This window comes from Anticarsia gemmatalis, chromosome 8 (genome assembly GCF_050436995.1).
Source record: "Anticarsia gemmatalis isolate Benzon Research Colony breed Stoneville strain chromosome 8, ilAntGemm2 primary, whole genome shotgun sequence".
NCBI lineage: Eukaryota > Metazoa > Arthropoda > Insecta > Lepidoptera > Erebidae > Anticarsia > Anticarsia gemmatalis.
The window spans coordinates 225664-241071 of record NC_134752.1 but is presented as its reverse complement, the minus strand read 5'-3'; the positions used below and the strand labels follow the sequence as shown (position 1 = coordinate 241071).

At 37.6% G+C, this 15408-nt stretch overlaps 2 protein-coding genes across 4 annotated transcripts; one reads left to right on the top strand and one right to left on the bottom strand.

Annotated features, from left to right (window-relative positions):
* Positions 1-428: 428 nt before the first annotated feature.
* Positions 429-5173, top strand: LOC142974569 (beta-1,4-N-acetylgalactosaminyltransferase bre-4-like). Of its 2 annotated transcripts, none has more exons than XM_076116984.1 (4): positions 429-852; positions 1946-2356; positions 2612-2968; positions 3268-5173. In XM_076116984.1, the coding sequence occupies exons 1-4, from the start codon at positions 827-829 to the stop codon at positions 3452-3454; spliced, it is 981 nt and encodes a 326-aa protein (XP_075973099.1). In that variant the 5' UTR covers positions 429-826; the 3' UTR covers positions 3455-5173. The 2 variants fall into 2 exon arrangements, with proteins under 2 accessions (XP_075973099.1, XP_075973100.1); XM_076116985.1 differs by lacking the exon at positions 429-852 and adding an exon at positions 1235-1682.
* A 2992-nt stretch (positions 5174-8165) lies between these two features.
* Positions 8166-14337, bottom strand: LOC142974568 (DNA polymerase nu-like). Of its 2 annotated transcripts, none has more exons than XM_076116983.1 (12): positions 14251-14337; positions 14026-14142; positions 13826-13949; positions 13182-13416; positions 12544-12785; positions 12071-12201; positions 11881-11990; positions 11541-11715; positions 11180-11334; positions 10622-10795; positions 10011-10160; positions 8166-8898 (listed from the first exon to the last, which is right to left on the bottom strand). In XM_076116983.1, the coding sequence occupies exons 2-12, from the start codon at positions 14061-14063 to the stop codon at positions 8777-8779; spliced, it is 1656 nt and encodes a 551-aa protein (XP_075973098.1). In that variant the 5' UTR covers positions 14064-14142; positions 14251-14337; the 3' UTR covers positions 8166-8776. The 2 variants fall into 2 exon arrangements, with proteins under 2 accessions (XP_075973098.1, XP_075973097.1); XM_076116982.1 differs by having other exon boundaries at positions 14247-14336.
* Between the last annotated feature and the right edge of the window lie 1071 nt (positions 14338-15408).

The window sequence follows — 15408 nt, the reverse complement described above, 5'->3', positions numbered from 1 at the left end:
TGCATCCATTAAAATGGTATTAGTTTGCCTAAGCCACTACCTACTACCTACGTATCAATTCTATCTATACTACTAATATTATAAAGCTGAAGAGTTTGTTTGTTTGATTGTTTGTTTGTTTGTTTGTTTGTTTGAACGCGCTAATCTCAGGAACTACTGGTCCGATTTGAAAAATTCTTTCAGTGTTAGATAGACCATTTATCGAGGAAGGCTTTAGGCTATATAACATCACGCTACGGCCATTAAGAGCGGAGTAGCAACGAAAAATGTCACAAAAACGAGGATTTTTTTTTCATTCTTTCTTATGTGACGCAAGCGAAGTTGCGCGGGTCAGCTAGTACAAAATAAAGTTCAATATAAAAAGTATCGCTATGGATTAAAAAGTATTGTTTCAAATACATAAAAAACAGAGCGCATTGCAGTTGCAATGTCAAATAACAGCTGTTTATGTTTCGTGACATTTCCGAAATTCTTAATACCTAATTTAGTGTATATTATTATGTATTAAAAGCTTTTCGTTAGCAAAATATAAGAGAGATATTTGATTAATATAGATTACTATCGACGAGTATTGTAGTTATTTTCTTGCAACGTATAACCATTGAAATATATTTTGGTGGAGAAATAAACTTGTACTGATTTGGAAGTAATCGTAGGTGTATTTCTCTAGTTGTATGAATTGTATTTGTAGTATTTAAAGTAGAAGGCCAGTATAGAAATAATACACAAGTGTCCGCACAGTCGCCAAGACCATAAAGTTTCGTCTGTAATGTGCAGTGGTTTTTAACTTTTACGGCGCGAATATTGGCCTTGGTATCGCTCTATAATGCCTAAATGGCCGCTGAAAAACAGGTACGTAATTACGAACTTCGTGAATATACTACTAACTTTAGTTACTCTTTAGTTCATAGTAGTGAGCTGTAAGTATAGATTCGAAAATTTGGTTTCATGGATAAAATTTGTTATAATAACATAAAAGTTCACTCATTTAATTAATTAATGAAATATTTTTAGTTCAATTTTTGTGCAGAACATAGTTTCAATTTTATTTGTATCTGTATTTCTTTACTTACAATTAAATCTGAACATGCAATATTTCTTATCAGATAACAGATTGTGTTAATGTAGAAAACTGATTTTATTGCAATTGTGATAAGAGTTTTGCTTACAACAACACTTTTCAATCTTTATTAAAGAAATAGATACTCAGACTAGCTATTTCTCTAACAATTGTATAAAATCAACTAACAGTGTCTAAACTTTGCTTATGAAGCATATTATAATATAATAACTTGAAAGTAAACTTATTCATATTAGAACAATGAAAGTGGATCAAACTTTCACTGGTACACTGAACGCACATCTTTTCTAGTGAATTTGTAGCTACAGTTATTTTAAAGTAATTATAGTAAAGTATTATAGCTAAAGAAGCATGTGTGTTGTTTCACATGAGAGTATACAAGTTGCATTATTTTTTTCAATGAAAATCAATAAGATATGAATCACATAGTTTGTGTATAATGTGTGTAGCAAAGTTGTGAAGTGTGTTCAATTTTGAATAGTTAATCTCCCTTGTTTAATAGTATGTAGTTATATTTTGAGGAAAAAACATGAGGTTTTTCCTTTACTTTGTTCCTAGTATTATGTGAATATAATATTTTAATGATGTGGTTTTGTGACAGGTTTGTTATTTATTCCAACCTATTTACCTTTTTATAATAGAATAGATTGAATAAATAAAAATTGTACATGTAATTTTCATGGTAAAATTATAACAATTTTTGAATGATAATAATATTATGAGTTCCTACTATCATTTGTTTTCGAAAGAACCCTCAACCTATTATGATAAAGTTTATATACGATATAATACATAATAGAGATTGTCCCACAGAATCTCAATAGAGCCCTAATTATCAAACATATAATTTTTTTCCTTGTACAGATTACTACAACTGAGAGTGAGCACAGTAATAACTGTGATACTATGTCTCATAACAGTCATACAATTCTTTGCTGCCTACGGCAAGTACAACTACAGCCACCTGCCGGCCGAGGTCATTGAGACTCAGCTGTTCAAGCAAATCACACCTAAACTACCACTATCCAAGTCCAAACCGGACTGCAAGTATGACCAGATACTGAGCAATAAGGAGTCACTGAACCCATGGGATATACCAAAGAAGTTTGACAGTTTTAACGCGAATGGTGTGATGAATGGGACCTACATGCCTGAACATTGCAACCCCATGTTCAGTGTTGCCATCCTAGTGACTTATAGAAATAGGCAGAAGCAGTTAGATATATTTTTGCCTTATATGCATGATTTTTTAAGGAAACAAAATTTACATTACAAGTAAGTATGATGAGGGAAAATTTTATTTATTTTGATTACAGAAGATTAAACTATTAGCAAAGTAAATACACAATGTCTGTATATTTCTATACCTTAAAGAACTTTTTCAGCTTCAGAATTTCAGACACGATTCGCTTGAAATAGTAATTTTTTTTTTAATGTTGCCACCATTCTGCCACTTAAAAACGAAAAATTCTCAACAAATCAATATGCTTAAACAATTGAATGTAATCTGAATCTATCCTTATATTTCAGAATATACCTAATAGAACAGCAAGACGAGAAGCCTTGGAACAAAGGCGTGTTGTACAACATCGGGGCTAAGCAGGCTATTAGCGACAAGTTCCCCTGCCTCATCCTCCACGATGTGGACCTCTTACCGCTGGACGCCAGCAACTTGTACGCGTGTACCAACGACCCTCGTCACATGAGCTCGAGCATCGACAAGTTCCGATATGTACTTACTTATGACTATTTAGTCGGAGGAGCTCTGGCCATTAAAAGTGACCACTTTGTAGCGTTTAATGGCTTTTCGAATAGGTTTGAAGGATGGGGTGGCGAGGATGATGATTTTGCTCACAGACTTGCTTCTCATAAGCTGGATGTTGTCAGGTAATAGACATTTATATAGTGACTTACTTCTAAGCGACATTGTTCCATATAAGAGTGCATGCAACATACAATTTAGTTTTATCATCTACACTTACAACTAGTGATTGTTGTTTATTTTCATTGATAAGGAATAAAAAAATAATCTAAATATATATCTCAAAGGTGACGACTGCCTGACATAGTGACCTATAAACACACAGACTAAACCACTGGACTAAAATAATCTACCCTAAGTCACAAACCACGCGAACGAAGTCGCGAACAAAAGCTGGTTTAATATATTCTGGTCGTTTCCCCAGGTTCCCCCGCGAGATGTCCCGCTACACAATGATGGTGCACCGCCAGGAGTCGAAGAACTCTGCGCGCCACTCCATCATGGGGCAGAACAAGGCGCGCGCCGCCGCCGACGGGCTCAGCTCGCTGCCCTACCACGACACGCGCCTCAAGAACCACAGGCTCTTCACGCTCATTGGCGCCAAGTTATGATCCAGGCTTGTTTGGAACGCTTAGGCGTAACCTTATTAGTCTATAACAAGGACTCGTGAAGAATTATGAAGTTAACTACTTATCTTGGTTTGTTTGCCGTTTATGAAGTGCGATTTCAAAGATTTTATCTTTATTTAGGATGTGATGTGTAAAGTAACTTAAAATGATGGTGGTTTATGAATACCCTGGTTGCACGGTTTTTAAGAATATTATACATATTCGCTACACAGTAACAGTTCGAAGTCGCTCCTTTTATTGTTAGATACTACAAAAAATATTTCTGTTTTTCACTGCAGTAATAGTTATGTAAAACATTTAGGTAGGTACATAACTTTTAATTTATCGTTACTAAAATTATAATTTTATAAGCTAACACAGCACACATTTATTTTTAAACAGGGCAGCTCAAATAACTAATAATATGCGTCAGCTTCACATAGGTGCTTTTCGTTTAGTAATTTTAGAATGCAATACTTATGTTATTATTAGTTATCAATACAGTAGACCTTCTTTATAACGCTGTTGTGTGGAAGTTAACGAAATTAGCGTTATACTGAAATATATGCAGACAAGTGGTTTATGTAGAAACATGGATATGACTGTACTAACTGAATATATTAATGTCCAGTTATTTCTCGTTTTTATTTTATTTTATTGCAATACAGGCAAGGCGAAGTATCAAGTATGTTATGTGACTGCATGTATAATGTATATGTCTCAACAATTATACTTATGGTTGCCTACGTTCTAACGAAGGTCCACTGTAATCATAGTAAGATAAATGATACTAATATAACGTTAAGATACTAGTAATGTATTAAATGCATTAGCACTTTCTTACACTGCGTATAGTGCGTATGTACGTACTCGTACAATACGAACGTATACGTGCGTATACGCAATAAGAAACAGTCTAGTGTATAATTTAAGTGATAAAAAGGATGCCAAGTGTCTTAAAGTAGGTATATTGAGTAATGTATTAGCTGAGTGATCACATGGATCGATAACTATTTTGTAGTCATATTTGTAAACTCATAGAGTAAGATCCCAGAGCTGCCAGACCTACGTCATTTTAGCAAAGCTGAAACTTTGAGGATTGTTAGTATAAAGGGTCTGTTAAGAGGTATGCACATCCACTACCTTGAAAGCGGGGCCGTTTCTGAGGTAGCGCGGAGTGAAGGTGCGTAAAAAACGACCCAACCTACGTTATAGTAGCAAAGTTGGTTTTCAGATATGTTATTAATGATATTATGTAGAATTAAAATTGACTATTGCCAGACCGTTTCCCGGGGCCATTACTTCTGCCAGACGCCTTAAATGTTATAAAAAAATGAGGTCAATCACGTCATAGTAGCAAGCCTAAATTTTATATATGTTATTAAAGGTACAATTTTAAGACCCCCTGTATGCGGACAGACCATTCCGCAGGGCCCTTCGTCCCCTAGACGCCATTAAACTTTCCCTATGAGTGCGAGAGTAAGAGCATTATTCATACGCATAAATGAAAAACAATTGAATTAAAAAAATAAAAATTGAAAAATTATTGAATACTAACTGACCCGCGCATCTTTGCTTGCGTCACTTAAGAGAGATAGGTCAAAATGTTACATAAACGGGTTATGTAACATTTTTCACTGGTACTCTGCTCCTATTGGTCGTAGCGTGATGATATATAGCTTATAGCTTTTCTCAATAAATAGGCTATCCAACAGTAAAATATTTTTTTATTCGCACCAGTAGTTCCTGAGATTAGCGCGTTCACACAAACAAACAAACTTCTCAGCTTTATAAAATTAGTATAGATTAAAAGTACTTGGAATGTTTAGGAAGATAAGTAACATTATTTTGGGAATTATTTTAAAAATAGATATGGTTTACACTAATCACAAAAATTATGAAAAAATAATTGTAGTCATTCATCATCATCATCATTATCTGAGCTCTTACTTCCCTCATCAAATTGAATATTTAAATCATCTCCACCATCGTCTTCATTGTTACTTGAATTCTCTGTAAAAAAAATGTAGGTAATGATGTTGAAAACAGTTACAAGTAGGTATATTGAAATAATTTATAGTTAAAATAAAATACCTAATTCGTTTTCAAGTGATTCGCTTACGAAACTTGGCAATTGGTCACCATCAAACCACTTAAAATGATAATGGTTATCCTTTAGAACCCACCCTTTATTTGCTGGGCTTAAAATGCTAGGACGCTTTATATGAGCATTACTCCAGACACCCGCAATATAATTTGCTCGTCGAAATTGTTGAAGCAATTCAGATTTACAAGGAGGTAAATTACTTGCGTCGAATTTTTTAACATTTTGCCGGTGGAATTTCTCATTCAAATCGCCGACTGTATACGTGTTAATGAAAAGTTGTAGCCGTGCAGCATCTACATCAATTCAGCTCAGACCATTTAAAATTTTAAAGAAATCGCCAGAATATCAAGAAACTTTTGTTCAATTCGGAGAAGTTGAATTATCTATTGATTAAGCGAAGGAACAAAATATATTTGATGTAATTCAAAAATTTATCTGCGAGTTATATAATGTTCCCGGATTAATTGATGTAGATGCTGCACGGCTACAACTTTTCATTAACACGTATACAGTCGGCGATTTGAATGAGAAATTCCACCGGCAAAATGTTAAAAAATTCGACGCAAGTAATTTACCTCCTTGTAAATCTGAATTGCTTCAACAATTTCGACGAGCAAATTATATTGCGGGTGTCTGGAGTAATGCTCATATAAAGCGTCCTAGCATTTTAAGCCCAGCAAATAAAGGGTGGGTTCTAAAGGATAACCATTATCATTTTAAGTGGTTTGATGGTGACCAATTGCCAAGTTTCGTAAGCGAATCACTTGAAAACGAATTAGGTATTTTATTTTAACTATAAATTATTTCAATATACCTACTTGTAACTGTTTTCAACATCATTACCTACATTTTTTTTACAGAGAATTCAAGTAACAATGAAGACGATGGTGGAGATGATTTAAATATTCAATTTGATGAGGGAAGTAAGAGCTCAGATAATGATGATGATGATGAATGACTACAATTATTTTTTCATAATTTTTGTGATTAGTGTAAACCATATCTATTTTTAAAATAATTCCCAAAATAATGTTACTTATCTTCCTAAACATTCCAAGTACTTTTAATCTATACTAATTTTATAAAGCTGAGAAGTTTGTTTGTTTGTGTGAACGCGCTAATCTCAGGAACTACTGGTGCGAATAAAAAAATATTTTACTGTTGGATAGCCTATTTATTGAGAAAAGCTATAAGCTATATATCATCACGCTACGACCAATAGGAGCAGAGTACCAGTGAAAAATGTTACATAACCCGTTTATGTAACATTTTGACCTATCTCTCTTAAGTGACGCAAGCAAAGATGCGCGGGTCAGTTAGTATTCAATAATTTTTCAATTTTTATTTTTTTAATTCAATTGTTTTTCATTTATGCGTATGAATAATGCTCTTACTCTCGCACTCATAGGGAAAGTTTAATGGCGTCTAGGGGACGAAGGGCCCTGCGGAATGGTCTGTCCGCATACAGGGGGTCTTAAAATTGTACCTTTAATAACATATATAAAATTTAGGCTTGCTACTATGACGTAGTTGACCTCATTTTTTTATAACATTTAAGGCGTCTGGCAGAAGTAATGGCCCCGGGAAACGGTCTGGCAATAGTCAATTTTAATTCTACATAATATCATTAATAACATATCTGAAAACCAACTTTGCTACTATAACGTAGGTTGGGTCGTTTTTTACGCACCTTCACTCCGCGCTACCTCAGAAACGGCCCCGCTTTCAAGGTAGTGGATGTGCATACCTCTTAACAGACCCTTTATACTAACAATCCTCAAATTTTCAGCTTTGCTAAAATGACGTAGGTCTGGCAGCTCTGGGATCTTGGTCCATCAATGTGACGTAAATACACACGTTACTGTAGTCAGGTTCTATTATGGAATCATATTAGAATTTATTTATATTAGAATGTTTCTCAATAGTAGCTAAGTTACAGTAGTTCTGTTTGTCTTCCTTATTTCTCTCTCAACGCAACAACTAATTTTATTTTTGAACTATTTTTATACTTTCAATGATTTTCTATCAATAATGTGTGTTGCAAAGCACAAGCCTACTTATAACAGCACAATCGAGGAATGATTTATTAGACAACATACAAATGTATAGAATTATAGTATCTAATACGTATTCATAGGTATTAAGTATTACTAGTCTGATAAGTAATGTTAAATATAATAGGTACTTATTGCAATTAACACAAAAATATTCAAGTACTATACCTATTATAATTACAATGTAATCTATTAAACTAGCTGAGCCCATTGGCACCGCTCGCTTGCATCCCCTACTTCAATACTTATAAACTTTGTTTAAACCTGCTTCTTCATTGATGTGGCAAGGCCGCATCGTTCAATCAATCGATTTGTACTACTGAAGAGATAATGATGGGTAATATTTCTCCGTGTCTCCGCACCACGTCAATGGTCAGGCAGCTTTAAACTATCTCCATGGCACATTTTATGAAAGTCGGTTCAACAGTTTACCCGTTAAAACGTGACAGAGAGAGACTTTTAATTTGACTTGACAATTTCGTTAGGTACTGTCGGCTGTTGGCGTTAGGCTGTAGGAAATATTATTGTTAAAACATAAGAAAGCAATATTTACATTCTTTTGTATTCAGTGCCTATTGATAATGTAAAAATTTAACTTAAATCGATGAAATGAAACTATTATAAAAAGTAAACTGTCATATATTTCTGTAGTTAGTAATGTTTAGTAATGTCAAATTGTGATATTTGAACTAAGATTTGCGTCTTCACGGTGTCTAGTTAATAGTTTAGGCATGTTTTTTATTTGTTTACTTAAGTCATTTCATCGCTGTACGACTTTATGAATTTGATGTATGCTGCGAAACGGCTTATACACGGGCTATTACAAACGTTCGAACTACGTCATAGTTAAAGTATTATAAGAATGTGACAATCTAATAAGTCGTTTCGTAAGACCTGTAAGTTCGAACAAGAAGTACGATAAAAATATAGACATCTTAAGAACCTCCTCCTTATTTAAAGTTGGTTAAAAATTACAAGTTGTAGCTCGTAAGTTTGTAATGTGCCGAGTTGGGTTATGATCATCAACCAAATTAATGAATTAACTAGGTATATTCTTTTTTGAGCTTTGCTTTACTTTGAGGCTAATGTGTAACGATGAATAAAATTAGAAAAATCCGTACGTAAAGAAAAATGTTTTATTTTCAAAGTCATGTGTGTGTAAGTTTAAACGGGTACGTTGTAATCTTCCATCTCACCCCAGTTCTTGCCGACGGAGATAGCGACGGGTAAAGAAATAGACATGCCGAACTGCCGACCACAACCTTCCATCACGCGCTTGATGATACCTGTACAAAAATCATATACCACTGCCATTCCTGAAAGACACCAAGCCCAGCAGTAAGACAGTAATGTATGTTAATTCATTTAGTAACTAGATTCTGCCCATGATTTTGTCTGCATGAAAAAGTATCCCGGAATAAAAGGGATCTTGTGTTAATCTGAGCGATTCGACTTATAGGGCTCTTTCAATTTAGCCGTATCGTGTCGGACCGCAGCAGTGCCGAAACGGTGCGTTTGTCGTACGGTGCACGGACGGTCATTTGTTTTCATACAAATCGCACGGTGCGGCAACAGTGCGGTGTCGGTACCGAGAACGCACGACGACAGGACGGCAACGTCGCAAGCTCCACGTGTTCATTTCGCTGTTGAATAGTGCGGTGCTAAACGTGACAGCTAATTTCATTGAATTTTCATGTTTATTATTTGCTTAAAATGGATGATATAGACGTGGAAGAATTTATAAATGAAATTGAATTATTGAGTAATTCGTAGAAACATTCTCTTGACATTCTTAAGTAATTAAAAAATTTGCTTGGGTCTTGTTTTAACCTAGGATAAAGAATATGGAAATCACCAAAATTACATGTTAATGAAAACATCGGTAGTGTTCTTTTACGGGCGCGGCGTTTTTGTTTATGTTTGATATTTTTTAACAGGAGCACTAACAGTAATGTTTCTTCGTCAGAGTCCATGGCTACACTGCTGTCACATGAATTTAAAACAACACTAACATACAAACGCACGGCAGTCAGATACGCTTTCAATTTAGGCGTTTGGTGTCGGAGGGCTAACGTACCGCAGCGGTACGGCAGCGGGCTATAACCAGCGGCACGGTTAACGTGCGGCAGCCGTACGACACGAAACGTCTAAATTGAAAGAGCCCATAAACTATCTGCGTGCCGTTTTTTCAATACCGGTTCAGTATTGAGTAACAAATCCAAACTTCCGCGTCGGGAGGACGTGGGTTTCATTCCCACACGGAACAATGAGTTGTACTTTGTGTCCGTTGTTTGTATGTTTGTAAAAGTACCCGCCAAACAAGAGCAAAGCTTAGTGCGGAAGTTGCCTTTTAAAAGAAAAATTGTAAGTTCCGTATTAGAAGGCTTTTTGTTATGACCTGCAGCCACCGGGATGTGTTCGTCCCTGACTTCCCAGACCAGTTCATCGTGTATCTGCAGCACGAGGTGAGCGTCCACCGGTGGAGTAGCACTCCGGAGCTCGGCCTCAGTCAGGATCATTGCCATCTTGCATATGTCTGCTGCTGAACCTACGGCATATTGATTAATAACCGATATTCCACTAATTTTATATTCATGCAACCAGTCAACTGTGCAGGACTTTGTTTATAGTGTCCAAGTTCACAATACACAGGTAAACTCTAGTCTCTCACTCTCATAGCCCGGTAGGGGTAATAACCATACGACTGGTAATAAGAGGTCAGGCGCAAGATCGACAGCTTTACGTGCTCTCCGAACCACGGACGTTTACGACCTCAACTTCGTAACTCCGGCCAATCTCTGAGAAATGTTTAACAGAAAACTCATAAAAGTCTTTGGATCCGAACCCGAGACCTTATGCGCGGCAGTCGCATACACTACCGGCCGTGCCACAGAGGCTGTTAATTAACCACATAGTAGGCCGCTAACAAAACAGAGTTATGAGTAAAGCTGAATACATAACCATGCAATACAAAATGTAATCAATAACTGTGTTTATAATAATATTTACCTTGTACAATAAAGTTAACGGCCTGTCGTTCAGCGTGTGACTTGAGCGCGAAGTCCTTGCTGTTGATGTGAGCGAAGTGTCGCGCGCGCCCGCTCAGCGTGGACAGGCGGCCCCCCGCCTGCGAGCACTCCCACACCACGCGCCGACCGAACGACTTCAGGCTCGGGAAGGTTCCTGGATACCAGGGGAAGTGGTGAAAAGAATCAGTGGCGGATTTAGAATATCCGAGGCCCAGGGTGGAAAACTTGAATGAAGGCCTGTCGAATGAACAACTTAAAGGGACTTTGGGGTGCACTGATTCTGAGGCGGCTCTAACCGTTTAAGGTCTAGAGTAAAAAGAAAGAGTCCAGTAACAATCAACATGTTGGGGGCACAAGACAGGCTGCCTCTTTTCCCCTGAGTTACTTCGCTACTGCGTAGGTAAGTGTTTTTTTTAACTGGTACTTAGAATATAGTAGAAAACCGTTTTTTAACATTTTTTTTCGAATATTTATGAGTGTCGGTATTGGAGCTGATATACAACATAAATAAGTTGAAAATGTAGGCAATAGTAATTACTATTGAAGCTAGCGGCGACTTGCAGCGCATGTTCGTAGGTGAGATCGAGTATCTCCATGAGCTTGCGCGTGCCGGCGCCGTACAGGCTCGCGTACACCAGCCGCTTGGTGCGCTCGCGGTCTGCCACACACACGGCTGACTCCGATACGTTCAGCCTGCGACGACACAGACATTGACATAGTTCTATTTGGTAGCGCGAGTTTCTATGCATAAAAAATAAGGTACCGTAAATTGTTTAGTATTAATGGTGTTTATGAACCGTTCAAAGCATTGTGTATATTAGTCGCGAATGTTTAAAATCGTTAAAGGACTCCGGACTTCACGAGAGACTGGTTGGAGCCTCGGAGGTGTCTTGTCTTACCACTGCGCCGCCAGCAGCACGAACAGGTCGCGCGGGGCGGCCAGCGCGCGCAGCAGCGCCGTGTCGGCCGCCACGTGCGCGAACACGCGGCACTCCACGTGCTGGAAGTCCGCCGCCAGCAGCGACTGCCCCGCGCCCGCCACGTACACCGAACGGAACTTCAGCTGCACCGACTCTACACGATATAATACATCGTTAAACTCCACTGAATTACTGAAGACAAAGATGAGAGTCTAAAAGACCTTAACATCCTACCCCCTTCGGATCAACAATTTATTTTTGACACACCAGGTACATCACCGAATTCAAAAAAAGCGATAGTCTAAAAAACGTCAAGTACCTTTGTCTTCATCATCAGGAAACATAACGAGGCTGAACGGCACCTTGGGTATAGCTTGAAGATTGGGGTTATTTGAGGCGATGCGGCCAGTTGCTGCTGCTGTTTGTACCCTGGATGAACACAACAAAATCAAGCAGGTTAGTACATAACATGTAGAGAACTGCCACAATATTATATTCTACCTCCTTACCATGTAGGCCGTACGACACCATCTCTCACGTGTTGAGCGATCCCAGCGAGGAACGTAGCGTGTGCTTTATGCAAGTGACGGTATTCCAAGATCAGCTTCGGGAGTGGATGCTCTGACATGAGACTGCGCAACTGGAAATAAAATCTACCATCTTACTTATGCATGGAAGTAAGTAAGCATGGAGTACCTAGGTTTCTTTGGTAAAGGTACCACCGACAACACGCCACCAATATCTTGTAGTAATCATTTTCTTACATTTTGCATTCTTCAAACGCATGCTACAGATCGTCGCAAAGGAAATGTGTCGATGACGACGTGAGTTAGCTGTGGCTGGTGGTCCGTATATGACGACGTAAAAAAGTCATCAAGTTTCAGATGCGAGGCCTCAGGCCAATTAAAAGAGCCACGAAATTACTCCGTGGAAAGTACGATATCCAATGGCTTAACATCAATAAAATAGGAGCACCACTCACCATAATCTCTGAAGTACTCTTAACCCCTCCAGCTAAGGTCTCCCTGACTTTAACATTGCACTTGGTGTCCAGCTGCAGCTCGTCGTACAGGATGCTCCTCACTTGCACCGTGGAGTTGATCTGGAACACCTTGCCGGCCGCCTTGTAGCACGCCTGCTCTACCAGCCTCGTTCTATTCACTAGTACTTCCTCCATGGACTTCAGCTTGGATAAATCAATTGATACTCCACGGCGCTCCATCTCTTCAAGTAGAAGAAAATCGTAACCATAGCTTTATTTCGGTATTTTTGTTTTCCTTTGTGGACAACTCCCGCACTAAGAATTGCTCTAGTTTCGCGGAGACTTTTACAAACATACAACGGACACAAAGTATAACCAATATAACCATACCCAAAACAACTCTTGTAAAGGACGCCGTCGCGCCGCTACTACTGCATCGGTAGGTCGTGGGTTCGATTTCCATAAGAAGAATAATTTGTCCAACCTACAAATTGTTGTTTCGGGTCTGGTTGTACTTTGTGTCCGTTGTTTGTATGTTTGTAAAAGTTCTGCGACACAAGAGTAATTTTTAGTGCGTGAGTTGTCTTTTAAAAACAGAATAAAGTTTATTAAATGGCCTTGAGTTGATTTTGGGATACCTGCAATAATCGGCAGCAGTTTCATCTCAATGTCCACAAACACCTGCCACAGCTGTTTCTCTACCAGTAAGCTGTTCAGCCTACTCCAGCACTCTCTCAGCAGGGTCAAGTACCAGGCCGCCTTCTGCAGGGGGCACTCGGTCGCGATGGTGTACGGAGCCGTGAACGATAACAGCTTTTGCAGCTCGCTGAAGTTCTCTGGTGGATTGTCTGGGTCTAGCAGGCTTGCACCTATCTTTGAAAGTTAAATGCTAGTGAAGGTTTGTATGACGCTATAGCCAATTACAACATATTATAAAACAATGTCACTATCTATCTGTCTGTCTGTCTTCTTACGATATACTCTTAAAATGTGTTTCGACTTCCTCCGTGGCGCAGTGGTTAAAATCGCCACGCCGCTACAAGTGCGTCGAGGTCGTGAGTTCGATTTACATAGAACAATAATTTGTGCGATCGGATTTTTGAGCAGTTTTCATCTCATGTAGGTATTTAAATTGTGTCGAAAAATAGCGTTATTTTTTTTATAGCTTTGACTCCAATTTCCTGCAGAAAAATCTCTGCCGGGCCTGTTTATGTCTGACTACTATTATTTATGAGGTCCTATGCTGATGTGGTGTAGGAGTCATAAGTGTCCGAGTACTTACCTTAGCATCATACATACTGAATGTATTGTCATATATTTGTAATTGGGTCTTCAGGTATATAAGGATATTGCGAGCGTCGTAACTTATTACTTTGGTACTTTTTAATAACTGAGTTAATGATTCTCTGAAAATGACAAATTTAGTTAAAATCATTGACCTACAGACTAATGCTATGTAAATTGAACTGCGTTTATACGTACTTATTCTTCTGACTAGCATTCTTGAAGCAGTAGAACATATCGCCAACACTGATGAGGAGGCGGTCAGCAGCGCACGCGCCGTCAGTGAAATGACTATTAAGCTGACAGAAACCATTGCTGTACCAACAAATAAAAACATATGAATTCGATGTTAAATCACTTACTAAAGCCACCTTAGAAAGGTGTAAGCTCTTTAGTGTAGTATACAATAACGTACGTACCTACCAAGGATTGCACCTTTATCGTTACAAATCGAAACTAGGTAGAAGGTTTATTCAGAACAGTAAAAACATGTACGCAGTTACATAAAGTATGAATGACTGATGTGTACTCATTTGTTTTAATTTACAATGCTAATTTGCTTTAATTTACAATCGATACAATTTTCAACAGACTATAATAGGTATACAAAGCAAAGGTTTCTGAAGTGATTTTGTTTCAAACACGGATTATCAAAAGAGTTTCGATTCATACGATACGAACTACTTAATTGGAATTTATTTTACTATTGTACCTGCTCAAAACAGCATTAAAGGTTAAAACAATACCTACTGAAACCAAGAGTGTATACTCTTACCTATACAACAAAACTGCAGCAACTTCAATACATTCTAATTCATTCAGCGTGCTTAAACACTCGTCAACGTTACCATCATCAACATTGACTATTTCGTACGTGATATCTTTTACTGGGACTTGGGACTTAATAGGAGGAACAAACTTCTTCCCAGACTTTTCCTTCACTTTTAATACTTTATTATCGTCACTTATTTTCGAAGTTTCTAGTACTTTCTTAGGTTTAGAGAATTTCATAACACCGTCTTTGTTAGCTAGTTGCGCTTGAACAACTTTTTTACAAGATTTATCCGTTCTATCTATCATTATTTTAGATTTAGTGATGTTGGTACATTTCTGTTTATCAGTAAAGTCGGTCGGACCAGTGTTAGTTTTAACAGTGTCTGCTACAGTGTTTTCTTTGTCGATGTTCTCTAAACCCATGTCTTCGTTATTAGGAACGCATGATTCAACATCATTGAGCCAGTTTTTAACTGTTTTAGTATATTTTTGTTTACGAAAGCTTATTTTAGCTTCAGGTTTTACTTTTTTCACTGCTTCCTCTCGTTTGTTAATTTCTTTTTTTGCCTTTTTTACGGTTTTACTATTAGAAGTTTTATTATTTTTCCGTTTAACACCGATTGTGTCATTATTATCTTTATTAAAAACTAAATTCAAAGTATTAGAGATACTATTTGTGTTTTCTTTAAGAGGTGCAGAATCAAGAACGTTAAAAGTTGTACGACCTCCTTCAACTGTTTTCAAGTTAGAATTTACGACAACAAATAGTTCAGAATCGAACATATTATCCCAGTTAACGCCAGACGT